Source organism: Aethalodelphis obliquidens, unplaced genomic scaffold (genome assembly GCF_003676395.1).
Source record: "Aethalodelphis obliquidens isolate GAN/ISIS:26980383/991018 unplaced genomic scaffold, ASM367639v1 scaffold30, whole genome shotgun sequence".
In the NCBI taxonomy this organism is placed as follows: domain Eukaryota; kingdom Metazoa; phylum Chordata; class Mammalia; order Artiodactyla; family Delphinidae; genus Aethalodelphis; species Aethalodelphis obliquidens.
In genome coordinates this window covers 492475-505993 of record NW_020837974.1, presented here as the reverse complement: position 1 = coordinate 505993, position 13519 = coordinate 492475, and the positions used below count along the sequence as shown (strand labels likewise).

The 13519-nt window shown below is 60.8% G+C and overlaps 1 protein-coding gene across 3 annotated transcripts in view; it reads left to right on the top strand.

Annotated features, from left to right (window-relative positions):
* The window catches only part of ADAP1 (ArfGAP with dual PH domains 1), a 63045-nt gene that overhangs the window by 15069 nt on the left and 34457 nt on the right, over positions 1 to 13519 (top strand). For 2 of the 3 annotated variants that reach the window (XM_027125543.1, XM_027125541.1), the window contains exon 2: positions 12745 to 12875. In XM_027125543.1, the coding sequence (XP_026981344.1) occupies positions 12745 to 12875 (131 nt within the window). Of the gene's footprint in view, positions 1 to 12744; positions 12876 to 13519 lie in introns of those variants that run through there. The other variant, XM_027125544.1, reaches the window with a different exon arrangement.

Here is a 13519-nt window from a genome sequence, read left to right as displayed (position 1 = left end):
CTGCATTGTGAAAAGGAGCTGGGCCTGCAGGAATCTGGAGGAGGAGCATTCTGGACTCTCGGAGCAGCTGCCCAGATGCCTGGGTCCAGGCCTGGCCTCTCTAGGGAGCTGGAGGCGGGGGGTTGACTGCAGGGAGGCTCTGGGACAACAGGGGAAGCGTGGGGTCACCTTGTGCAAGGGTCACCTCATCTAATGACGGGTTTGGGGTGGGTTTGGTGGGGAGCAGCCTGATCCACATTTTGGGGTCCCGGGGAGGACAGGTGGAGGACAGGTGTGGGCACTGGGCCCTCCCTGCTGGAGCCGCACCAGCAGAGGAGATGGTGAGGGACCCCCGGGGAGGGTGGAGACCCCCGTGAAGACAGCTGTTAACAATGGGAGGGGACGCCTGCGTGCGAAGGGGTCAGAGAAGAGAGCAAACTGGACTGAGCCCTGGCGGGGCAGCTCAGGGGTTGCTGGCTGACGGGGCGGGATGGTGGGAGCCGGCGGCAGTGCCTGGAGTCACCCTGTGAAAGGAGCCAAGACCTCCGTGGACACAGGTGGGACCGGGAGCACAGGAGGCGGCGGGGGCGCCTCTGTCCCCGGCGTGAGGTGGAGGGGTGGGCGGGGAGGAGAGCGTGAAGCAGCGGCTCTGATGCGGGAAGCCCCGGGAAGGGGGGCCCTGGCCACATGCCCTTGGATGTCCCCGTGATGCATGGTCCTGGGTCAACCTGCGCACCTGTACGTGGCTGGGCCCTTCCCTGTGCGTGGGGCGCCCCCGGGCGAGACCTTGGTGGGTGAGAGGCGGCCCGCGTTGTGCAGCAGAGGGAGGGCGGTGGAGACTCGGGGTCTGTGCTCTTGAGGTGCAGGGCAGGCAGGTCGGAACAGGGCCCCTGAGTGGGAGCGGCGGCCTCTGTGGTGACAGGGTGAGGGTGTGGCCCTGGGTGCGGCTGGGGTCTGGGTGGGGGTCACTGGGAGGAGGGTGTTACTGGGATGTGACGAGGGGACAGGTGGGTAAGCACGGGCACCAGGGTCATCTGGGGTCCCCCAGGGGTCATGGCTCCTCTGGAAGCGGGTGGGCCCGCCAGCTGCTGTGGCCCCGGGCCGGCCAGAAGCCGAGAGGCCGGTGTGTCCAGAGCAGGAGGCACGAGCTCAGAGGGGCCCTGACCGGGGGCGCAGGCGGGGCCTCAGAGCGGGACGGAGGGCCCGAGGCGCGGAAGCGAGATGCAAGCAGGTAGGCTGTTAGGATGCTCACGAATCCTCCAGACTGGAGGTGACGGTGGTGTGGTGGGAAATGATCGAGTCCCGGATGCATCGTGGAGTCTGGGGAGCAGGGCTTGCTGGCAGACGGGGCGGGGGGGCAAGGGCGCCCCGGCTTTGGGCCGAGACTGAAGGGTGAGGCGCCGTCGCCGGCTGGGGCCGGCCTGGGGAGGTGGGCTGGGAATCAGGGGCTGGTTTAGAGGCCGCGACAGGCCTGGAGTGGAGGCTCGAGCCCGGCGCCCGGACGGCCCTGGGGGAAGGAGGGCAGAGGTAGAGACCAGGCAGAAAATAGCCGGAGGGGTGTCACTGTTTGGGCGTAACTGTTTCCTTTTCTCTTTTTCTTGATTGAGGTGAAATTCACATAGCATAAAATTGGCCATTAAAAGTGAACAATTCAGTGGCATTTAGAACATCCCCAGGTTGTGTGACCACCGCCTCCGTCTAGCTCAAAGTACAGTTTTCACAGCCAAGAGACCAGATGAGATGCCGGGAGGGTGCCTGGCGGGGAGGGGTACGCACGCGGCCTGGAAGGCAGGAGGACCCCTGGGAGGCAGGCGGCCTGGCCAGAGGCTGCCTGGTCCAGGAAGGATGGGGTCAGTGCCACGGAGGCCAGAGGGGTCTGCGATGGGGGTGGTGGAGCGGTGGGGTTGAGAGGGATGGGGGGCGTCTGGAAGGTTCCTCGGGGCCAAGAGAGGGACTTTGGCAGTGTGCGTGGTGCTGGCCGGAGTGATGGAAGAGCTGGGGAAGGACGGTGCGGGAGAGAAGAGGGAACTAGGCCAGGCAGGTGGGGAGGGCTCAGGAGGGGAGGCTGAGCGAGGCTGGGTCCCGTGCTTGCCTCTCAGTGGACTGGGCACTGGGGCCGGGAGAGAGGAGGTGTGAACCACAGGTATTCACTGAGCGCCTGCTGTATACAGGGTGCCGGCTTTGGTGATGGGAACCACCAGGCACAGAAGCCAATTGCCTGCCCTCCCGGAGCTTCGATTCCAGCGGGAGACAGGATAAACACAGCCCAGGCTGCACTGTGTGTTGGGAAGCGCCAACAGTGGAAACGGGGCGTGGGACCCGGATTGAGGCGAAGGGCGTGCGCTGTACGTGTGGGGAGGGCCCGGCCCCAGCAGATGAGTAACAGTGATGGGCGGTGGGCACAGGCTGTGGGCCCCTAGGCGGCCACTGGGCCTTCTGCCCAGAGCCAGTTGCCTGGCTGTGCCCACCAGGACTCGGCCCTCCTCTGCCTTGCGGGGGCCGAGGTCCCTGGAGCCGGGCCACAGGGTTCGGCCAGACCCACCGTGCCACTGACAGGTCCCGCTGCACACCCTCCTCCCCCTGCTGGGCCTTGGCCGAGGGACACACCTGCTCTTGCTGGCTCAGCCCCAGGACGTGTCTCACCTGGCCTCGGTCGGGCTCCTGGAGACGGAAGTAGTCAGGGGGCTGAGTCACTGAGAGTGCCCTAGGAGAAAGCCGGGCAGAGCCGGGGCAGAGGGAGGGCAGAAGACGGGAGAGGAGCCGGGCGGAAGCTGGCGGCCTGGAGCAGCCTGCTGGGCGGCAGGTCCCGTCACCCTGATTCAGAGAGGGTGCGGCAGGAGCCTGGAGAAGCACAGAGCAGCCCCGGCACTTGAGGGGCCGGGGCAGGAGTGCACGTGGAGACTCAGGCCTGGCCCCTCTCCCGCCCCCTCTTATTGCAGGGCCCTGTGCGCTCCACCCACACCAGCCCATGCCCTTGGCCACCCCGTGGCCCGGGCCATTGGGCAAGGAATCCCTGAGTCCTGGGTGCTCAGAAGTAGACAGAGGGGCAGGGCAGGCTCTGGACGGCTCGGCGGCCCCTTGCCCTGCAGGGACGGGGTGCAGCCAGAGTGGAGCCCGGACCAGGAGTGGGGCCCTCCTGCCCGGGACTAAGGGGGTCCTGGTGCTGGGGTACCCCTACCAGCTCTCCTCCCGCCATGGGCCCCCTTCCACCCCCGGGGCTCTGAGCTCAGGAATGTGGGGCTTTCGCATGTACACGGACACCCCAGCCCTGTGCCTGTCTCCTGGCCCTGTTGGGGAAGGGGGGCTTGTGCAGATGGGGTGGACCTGGCTGTGCCCCAGCGGCTTGGGAGGGAAGCCTGCGGGAACAGCCTGTCCACTAGGAAAGCTGAAGGTCACCCAGCCCCTCCCTTGGGGACCTCCTGCCAACCATGATCCAGCCCCTCATTGCCCCCGCTGCACGCGTGCACATGCGCCCACCCCGGAGGTCCTTGGCCTCAGGGTCGGCATCCCCAGTGGACAGGCCGGGGCGGCCCTCCTGCCCGAGATTGTGCTGAGAGCCTTTTGTGGAAAGGAGGGAGGGGCTGGCGTCAAGTGAATTACTGATCAGCTGAAGTGCGGGCACAGCGCAGGGAGAGTTAATCCATTAATCGACCAGATGGACACACAGGAGACTGTCCTGGAGCTGCCTGCAGGGCCACGGCGAGGGGCCCGCACACCCCACGGGTCTCCATGTACTGCTTTGGGGGCTTTGGGGGGCGGTCACTCTGCCTGACCCCAGGGACCTTAAACTGTTTCTCAGAGTTACCCCCAGAACTCGCCTCCCAGGGTCTGAATACTTCCTTAAAGTAGGGGCTCTTGATTGGAAAGCCCTCCCGGGGCCCAAAGGCCTGGCGCCCAGGGGTGCCGTTCCTGGCATGTGCTGCTTGACCGGCCCTCCGGGACGGTGAGTCCTGAGAGCAGCAGGCGGTCTGTGGGCTGGGCCGGCAGGCCCTGGACTGGTGCCCTTCTCACTGCCTTTAGGAGTTTTGCAGCAATTTGCAGGGGCAGAGGACAGACAAGGGTGACCCGTGCGTCGGGGGCACTGCAGGCCCACTGTGCGCTGGGCAGGCGGGGAGCAGCCGGTGCCTCCCCCGAGCAGAGGCAGGCCTCTCCTCTCCCGCTGGCCTTGCCATGGAGCCGCGCGTGACGGCAGGGTTTGGGGGGACTCCCCCAGGCCCGGACTCTGGGCTTCCCGAACTGCGGTGCGCAGGCTGGGCTTGGGGTCAGGACGCCTCCTGCTTCAAACCTGTTTCAAACCATCTTCTCGCCTTTCCCCGCCAGCCCCTGAGGGAGCCCCAGGAGGGGGCAGCGGGGTAGTCACCTCCCGAGATGATGGACAGGCTTCCTCACCAGCCTGGATGCTGGGCTGGGGCTCCCATGGGCACCGGCCACCCATACACATCCTCGCGCCCACCTTCTTTGAACCAGGAAGGTGGTTCTGGGGTGGGGGGTGGGAGACATGTGCCTGCCCTCTGATCCCAGCTTTGCCGCTGTGTGACCTCAGACACCATCCGACCCTCTCTGGGCTTTTTTTGCCTTATTGTGTAGAACTGGAGTAACAGCAGGACGCAGCCTCAGAGGGAGTGGAGAGGAGCGGCAAGGTAACATGGTCGGTCATCGCGCCGTGAGTGTGATGAGGCCGTAGAGCTGTTACAGCGGCTGAAGGGACCAGCAGGAGGCCGGGCGGCAGGCGCTGAGTCCCGAGGACACCGTTGCAGGTGTGAGGATCTGCAGGACGCCCAGGACAGACCAGGCCTCTGAATCGGCCCATGTGGCCCCCGGGTGCCAGCTGGACGTCACTCTGGGGGACGCACCCCTCGAGAGGAAGCAGGTGCCTGCCCCCTTCAGGGCAGGACGCAGGGGGCGGAAGCCCTGACTTATGCTGCTTCTCCTGTCTGTTGGGACAGGTCCGGAGTTGTAGACACATCTTTCTTAAATTCACTTTTATTGAGGTGTGACTTACCGAGGATAAAACGCACCCCTTTGGAATATGGGAGAAGTATCCGCCATCACCCCACAAGCCCCCGCGGGTCCTGCGCAGTCAGCCCTGCTTCCCTGATGACGTAAGATGGGGAGCATCCTCCTTGTGCTTATTTGCCGTCTTCCATCACGTGTTTGTTAAAATCTTTTGCCTATTTTTGTAATTGGGTTGTTTTATTACTGAGTTTGAATAGTTCTTTTTTTTTTTTTTTTTTTTTTTTTTGCGGTTCGCGGGCCTCTCACTGTTGTGGCCTCTCCCGTTGCAGAGCACGGGCTCCGGACGCGCAGGCTCAGCGGCCACGGCTCACGGGCCCAGCCGCTCCGCGACGTGTGGGATCTTCCTGGACCGGGGCACGAACCCGTGTCCCCTGCATCGGCGGGCGGACTCTCAACCACTGCGCCACCAGGGAAGCCCTGAATAGTTCTTTATGTGCTTTGGACACAAACCTTTTATCAGATATATGATTTGCAAAATTTCTCCCAGTGTGACTTGCCTTTTCATTCCCTCGACTAGTGCCTTTCAAAGAGCAGATTTTTAAAAAATTCTGATAAAGCAATGTCTCTTTCTTTAAAAAATGGGTTCTGCTTTTAGTGTTATAGCTAAAAAGTCTTTGCCTAACCCAAGGTCACAAATATTTTTCTCCTATTTTCCTTTGGAAGCTTTATGGTTTCAGGTTTTACATTTGGTGCTCTGATGCATTTTGAATTACTTTTTGTATATGGCGGGAGGTTTGGATTGAAGTCTAATATTTGCAGATGATACCTGTTTCAGCTCCGTTTGTTGAAAGATTATTCTTTCTCCACTGAACTGCCCGTACACCTTTGTCAGTAATTGGTTGTCCACACATGTGTGGCCTATTTCTGGACCCTCTATTCTGTTCCGTTGATCTGTTTGTTTTTTTTGCTGATACCAACACCATCTTGATAACTGTGGCTTTGCAATAAATTCTAAAATAAATTCTAAAACCTTCATCTTTGTTCTTTTTCAAAGTTGTTTTGGCTCTTCTAGGTCCGCTGCATTTACCTACGGATTTTAGAATCAGCTTGTTAATTTCTGCTCTAAAAATCCTGCTGGAATTCTGATTGGGATTGCATTGAATCTATGGATTAATTTGAGAGAGTTTACATTGTAACAATATAGTGTTCCAACCCATGAAAATAGCATCTCTCACCACATATTTGGGTCTTTAATTTTTTCAGCAATATTTTGTAGTTTTCAGCGTACTGTTTTGCATATCTGGTCATATTTACTCCTAAGTATTTAATATTTTTTATGCTATTATAAATGGTATTCAAAATTTTTAAATTGTGGTAAAATGCATGTAACATAAAATTTGCCATTTTACTCTTTTAAGGGTATAGTTCAGTGGTGTTAAGAACATTCACATTGCTGTGCAACCGTCTCCAGAATGTAATTGTATTTTTAAATGTCCAGTTTCTGACTGCTTGTTGCTGGTTTATAGAAATACGACTGACTTTTGTGTATTTATTTTGTATCCCGCAACCCCGTGGGTTAGTTCTGGTAGTGTTTGTGTAGACTCCAGCAGATCTTCTATATGGATAAACATGTTGTCTCTGCATAGACCCATTTTACTTCTTCCTTTCCAACCTGGATGCTTTTTATTTATTTTTAGTGCCTCACTGCACTGACGAGAACCTCTAGTGTAGTGAGTGTAGTGTTTATGTTGTTTTAAATTTTTTAATAGCTTTATTGAGATGTAATTTATATACCATACAATTCACCCATTTGAAGTGAACAATTCAGTGGTTTTTAGTGTACTCACAGGGTTGGGCTACTGTCACCACAGTCGATTTAAGAACATTTTCATTATTCCAAAAAGAAATGCTATCTCTCCCCATTCTTCACATCCCCCCAACCCTAGACATCCACTGTTCCCTCCGGGGTAATGTTGGATAGAAGTGAATAGAGCAGATATTCCTGTCTAGTTCCCCGTCTTAGCGGGGAAGCACTCAGCCTTTCTCCATCGAGTATGATGTCAGCTGTAGGTATTTCACAGATGCCCTTTATCTAGTTAGGGAAGTTCCCCTCTATTCCTAGTTTTCTGAGGAGTTTTATCAGGGTGTTACATTTCGTCAAGTGCTTTTTCTGCATCTGTGGAGACGATCGTATGGCTTTTCTTTCTTAATCTGCAAATACGGTGAATCACACCGACTGATTTTCAGATTTTATGCCAGCCTTGCATTCTTGGTATGAACCCCTGTCGGTTGCAGTCTTTGTACTTTTTACATATTGTCGGATGTGCGAATTTTTATGGACATATTTTCATTTCTCTTGGGTAAATACTGAGGAGTAGAATTGCGGGGTGATAGGAGAGATACATGTTTAATTATGTAAGCAGCTGCAAACCGTTTTCCAAGGTGGGTTGAACCAATTTATGCTCCTGCCGGCAGTGTCTGAGAACCCGTGCTCTGCGCTCTCATCCATGCCGGGTGGTACCAGTCTCGTAAATTTTACCCTTTCTAGTGAATGTGTGACAGTGTCTTATCACCATAGCTTTTTATTCTTTTTTTTTTTTTTTTGCGGTACGCGGGCCTCTTACTGTTGTGGCCTCTCCCGTTGCGGAGCACAGGCTCCGGACGCGCAGGCTCAGCGGCCATGGCTCACGGGCCCAGCCGCTCCGCGGCATGTGGGATCTTCCCGGACCGGGGCACGAACCCGCGTCCCCTGCATCGGCAGGCGGACTCTCAACCACTGCGCCACCAGGGAAGCCCCCCACCATAGCTTTTTAAAAAGGCACCAACTTCCTGCTCTTTAAGTGACGACTTTCTGTTGCCCCTGCCCCCAACACTTGATTTCGCCGTGTCTTGTCTTCTTACTGTTATATGAAAGGCTTAGGGTCTCCGTTCCTTAATTTTAAACTTCTGTGAGCCCTCTTTGGAAGGAGGCCGCCCAGGTTGTATCTGTGGGCACACACCTGTGCACACCCTCACACACACAGTGGGCGGGCGGGCGGGCGGGCGGGGATCAGTGGGTCCCGGTGCCGGTCGCATGACACTGGGCAAGTGTGTCGCTTCTCCTTGAACTTCGGTATCTGTGATCAGAGATGGACGGTGTGGGCAGTGGCCTCGAGGCATCAGTTCTAATCACCTGCTTCCTTAGGCTGCTCTCTGCGTCACACCTATTTTTCTCTCTAGAGCAGAGCTTGGCAGATGTAAAGGGCCAGATAGTGACTGTTTTAGCCTTTGTGGACCACACGTTCTCTGTGACAACCACTCAGCTCTGTCCCTGCGCCACAGAAGCAACCATGAGCAGAATGTAAATGATGGGCATGGCTGAGCGCCCATGGTTTGTAAAACTTTACGAGACCAGGCCCGAGGGCCGCTGTTTGCCAATCCAGTCCCTGCTAAAGTGTCCTGTAAACAGGGCTTCCGGGATAGGGGACAGACAGTCTCCTGCTGGAGCCTGTGTGAGAGGATGGGGGCGCGTGGGCACCGGTCCTGGCCCCGCGGCAGGGCTGGATCTTCTGGTGGCCCTTGTTCAGCCAATCTCAGAATTTTCACTTCAGTAGACAAAGGCTGTGAGGGGGCCCGGAGCCAAGGTCCACGCTCAGAGCAGAACCCAGCAGCATCACCGAGCTGTGCACAGGGGGTCTCCCCTGCACCAGGGCCCTCCCGGGGGCTCGTTTCACCCATCACCCTAGCAAGTGGCTGCCATCGTCCCAGCACACAGAGGAGGAGGGTGAAGCCCGGAGCGGTGCCGCCTGCCCTGGGCCCTGGGAGGACGGAGCACGGTGGGTGAGGGTGGGACCACCCCCCGGCCCCGGGCCCTGGGAGGACGGAGCACGGTGGGTGAGGGTGGGACCGCCCTCCGGGACCTCACTTCAGTCTTTCTCCGCAACCCCTGGGACACTGCCGCTCCCTGCAGCGCGTTCTTCCCCGGAAGCCGTGGTGCCTGCCCAGCGCGCCCTCACCCCGCTGGCACACGTCTGTTGATGCGGATCCCGGGCGCTGGGACTTAGGGCCTCAGGATGCCATAGAGGACGGGCAGATAGACTCCCTGCTAAACAGATAGCCCCACGTCTCTGGGACCTGACTTGTCCTCACAGCAGTCCCCTTGGCGGTGTCCGTCCCCCTCTCTCCGGGCCTCTGTCCTCCGGGCAGTGACTCAGGGGTCCAGCTCTTCCCCCTGCCCCGGCCCCCGAGTCCCCCGTCAGCCCAGGATGGGCCCGGAGCACGGCGTGCGGGGTGTGTGGCTGTTGGCTGGGCCTGGGGGCACGTGGGTCCCCCTGCTCACGCTTCACTGGCCAGACTCGGGTCCCGTGGCCACGCTGAGCTGCAGGCGAGGCCGGGAAGTGTCGGCGCCGTGACCCCACGGAGGGGCAGACGCTGGCGAGCCGGCAGGTGCTGGGGGCCGGGCCAGGGTGGGCCGAGCTGGAGCAGCCCCTGGAACCCCCAGGACAAGCGGTGCGGCTGGCCCAGCCGGGCTGTGGTGGCCGCCGGGCAGGGAACCTCTGTGCCCAGAACTGTGCTGTCAGTGGCCTCGGGACGCACAGCCCGGAATGGCGGAGGGGGGGCACCCGGCGTTTGGCAGGCGGGTATAACAGGGCCGCGGGGCTCAGTCGGGAGTCCTCCGGGGTCCCGGTGAGCGGCCAGGTGCCAGGAGCTCGGGCAAGGGTGCCACAGCCCCTCCCCCTGCCCCGGTTCAGTTTTCTAGCGGTCCTGTCCCCGTCCCCATTGCAAATGGGTTCCTGCACCACGGGACATGCAGCGGCCACCCCGCTCGGGCCCCGGGTGCCTGTCTTCTCCGTTCACTTGCTCTCGGACCTGCTAGCTTTCCGTCCGGATTTCCTCACTTCCGCAGAGGGGGCACCGCTGCTGGACCCGGCGGGGGGTGGGGGAACGTGGCTGGGCTGGGGCCTGGCAGGGGGACCCCGGGTGGGTGCTCTCCTGGGTCCTCTTTGCAGCAGCCAAGTGGTTTCTTGAAAGTGACACCCGTGGGGAAGCACGTCCTGAAGATACAGGGCTGATGTGGCACGTCGGTTCCTGCAGACGCACGTTTTCTGCCGCCCCACGAGCTAGTGGAGACTGGTCACGAGTGGGGGTCTTCTGTCCAGGAGCCCTTGGGCTGGAGGTCTTCTGGGGCTCCCTGGCCCCCAGTGTTTCCTTCCGCCCCCTCCCCAGAGGCTCAGAGCTGGGGCATGCGGCCTCCTCCCTACCCAAGCCCCCTGTGCCCACCCACCAGGGTCCTCACACACCCGTGCACCCCAGTACATCGGGGGCCCGACTTGTGGCCGCTGCCAAGCCCTTGCCACCAGAGTACCTCCCCGGGTCACATTCAGGGCAGTGGGGTGGTGGCCTCTCCCTGGCATCCCCCCAGCGGTCACCCTGGGGCAGTGGGAGGGAGCTTGCAGGCCCCCCACCCATGTACGTTCCGGGGGCCGAGACAGCCCGTGGTGAACAGGGACCTAAGTGCCAGGACGGGCCGATGCCGGGGAGAGAGAGGTGTCGCGAGGGGTGCATGGGGCCCGGCCGTGGTCAGGGAGGCCCGGGGGGGACGTATGAGCTGGGGCGGGGGTGCCGGGGCAGAGGAGAGGTCCCCAAGGCTCCACCCAGAGAGTTGACGTGATGAGCGTCTGTGTGCCCAGCGGGCAGAGGCTTGGCCGGGGGGACGCAGGGCAGCAGGGCGCGAGGCTGGGAGTCAGGAGGATGGAGGGGCCCCTCCGCTCACAGCCCTTCTGAGCTGGGGTGAGGCCCGAGGCCCCCGGGTCTCTGGGCTGCCCCGACCCGTGCTGGCCCCGGTTGGGAGCCACCGCTGTCAGCCAGCCCCATGCAGGGGGGAGGCAGGGCAGGGGCCCCCCGGAGGCCTCGGAGCACCTGTCTCTGTGTCCCTGGGCAGGGCAGCCCCTCCCCCGCCGCCCAGCTGCAGCCCAGCCCCCGACCCTGAGAGCGGCCAGCATCCCTCATTAGGAGGCCGGGCTCGCCGGTGCCCGCAGCGCCCCGTGGAGCGTCTGCCGAGAGGCTGGGGCAGGGGCCTCGGGATGACACGGCCTTTTGACTCCCGAAGCTCCTCTGCTCCACGTGCCACCTAGACTGTGTGTCATGGGCCAGAGACCTACCTCCCTGGCTTCCAGTTTCTTCCACGAGACCCTAGAGCGGTCACACCCCGTGCGGCCTTGGGACTGGATGGCTGTGAGCTGGGCCGTGAGTGCCAGAACGGGGCTTTTCCTTCCCCCGAGCTCGCCTGCCCATCCCGCCAGCCGCCTGGGCCCCTGTGTCTGCGAGCTGACCCTTCATTCCATACAGGCAGGGAGGTGTGTCTGGGGCCCAGGGCCCCGGGCTGGAGGGGTCTTGACCCAGGAACCAGAGGTGCCTGCCACCCCTACGGATCCCCTCCCCCCCCCACACGCACGCACGCTGTGTGGGCCTGTGGCTGCTGTTTGGTCTCTGAGGAGGGCTCTGACCCTCTGGCGCCAGGGTGGGTTCTCGGGGGTCCCTGAAGGGAGGTGCAGGGCTGTGTCCTCAGTAGGGTGGGGGCCTGGGCCGGCCCCCCGTGGGCACAGCCACCTCCCAGCCTTGTCTTTCTTTTATTTATTTTTGGCTGAGTCCGGCCTTCGTTGCGGCGCACGGGCTCTTCGTTGTGGTGCGCCGGCTGCTCTCTAGGTGCGGCATGCGGGTTTTCTCTTCTCTAGTTGTGGCGCACAGGCTCCAGGGCGCGTGGGCTCTGTAGTTGCGGCACGTGCGATCTTAGTTCCCTGACCAGGGATCGACCCCACGCCCCCTGCATTGTAAGGCAGATTCTTTACCACTGGACCACCAGGGAAGTCCCCCAGCCTTGTCTTATCACAGAAGAAAGTGTCCTCCTGACCTAGGGCTGGGGCATCCACGTGCTGGTCCCAGCGACCCCCGGGTCTGTGGGCTCCCGGGCCCCTCGGGTGGCAGTGACCGCAGGGTGGGCTCAGTGCTGTGCTCTCACACGGGCGTGGGGGGTGTTTGCTAGTTTAGGGGCTGGGTGCAGACCAGCCCCCCAGGGGCTCCCAGGGAAGCCTGCTCAAGCTGGTGGCCCTCGGCTGGGAGCCACTGGGCATCTTGATTCAGACCAGTCTGATACAGAAGCTTCCCTGAGAGACGGGAAGCCTTTACTGGACAACCTGTCCTCTCCAGAGAAAGCCTCCTCTGTACGACTCCTTTCCGCGGCCCAGCCCCCCACGCGGTTACCACATGGATGCACAGATGGGGAGGAACTGGGGGCTCGGGCGCCAGCACCCACTTACCCTCCGCCCAACTGAACAAGCATCACGTCCCTCACTGTCTACGGTGCCGCTGTCCAGCTGAAAAATTTCAAACCTCTCGAAGTGTGGACACAATTGGGCCTCCACAGCCCCGCCCTAGCCTTATTCTGCTTTTTCCGTTGCCTCAACTGCAGGACGTGACACATGTTGGCGTGTCCTGGTCACGCCTGCCGGACGGGCACTGATCATGGGTTCTCATCAGCACGTCGCCCCAGTGTCTCCCACGCTACTGTGGTCCACTCAGGGTTCCCTCGGTCCCCGGGAGCAGCTAGGATGATGAGGTGGGGCTGCTCCTCTGTGCGGGGGGCAGGGACCCCCACTCTGGGCCCCCAGAGCCTGTGAACCTGGTTTCCTGGCCGGCCTCCCATTGCACAGACGAGACCAGGGCCAGAAAGGGAGGGGGCCTTCCAGCCCTGTGGGCCCTGGTCCAGTGTTCTGTCCCCTCTGGGGGACCCTCGGGGTCAGCGCCCCCTGAACATCTGGCCTTGTCTTCCAGATCCTGACTGGGCCTCATACACCCTAGGGGTGTTCATCTGTCTGAGCTGCTCTGGAATTCACCGGAACATCCCTCAGGTCAGCAAGGTGAAGTCCGTCCGCCTGGACACCTGGGACGATGCCCAAGTGGAGGTAAGGCCAGGCAGGGGTGCCAGGTGGGGAGGGGAGGACACAGGCCTGTCCCGTTGCCCTGGGTGACCTCGGCGCCACCCTCTGGGTCATGACACCTCAGAGGTCGCTCCATCTCTGGTGCCCCAAGGGGGCCTGGGCTGTCAGGGATTCCAGGCTGTGGGGAGACCATCCACAAGTGTCGGGAGGCCAAGGGGCCAGCAGCTGGACCTCGGCCCTCCTGTGCCGCTGCCCCCGCCCTGTGCACCCGGTCCCAGGACTGCCTCTCCCTGCCTCCCTCTTGCGGCAGCTGCAGAGTGAATGAATGAGCGAGTGAGTGCGGGGGACTGTTGATTCCTCTCCGTGGGCAGAGCCTGCGGCTTTGGGCCCATTTCCCCACACCTGGGGCATTCTGGTGCTCAGGGAACACAGCATATGGAGCAGCTATGCAATGGGACAGGCCCTCTTGTTGTTCGGGTTTTATTGCCATTAACCTTATGGAGAGTCGCAGAAGGTAACGAAAGTCAAGCCCTTCACTGAGCCACCCACCCATCCATCCATCCACCCACCCATCCATCCACCCACCCACCCATCCACCCACCCACCCACCCACCCACCCATCCACCCAGGCATCCATCCATCCACCCAGGCATCCATCCATCCACCCA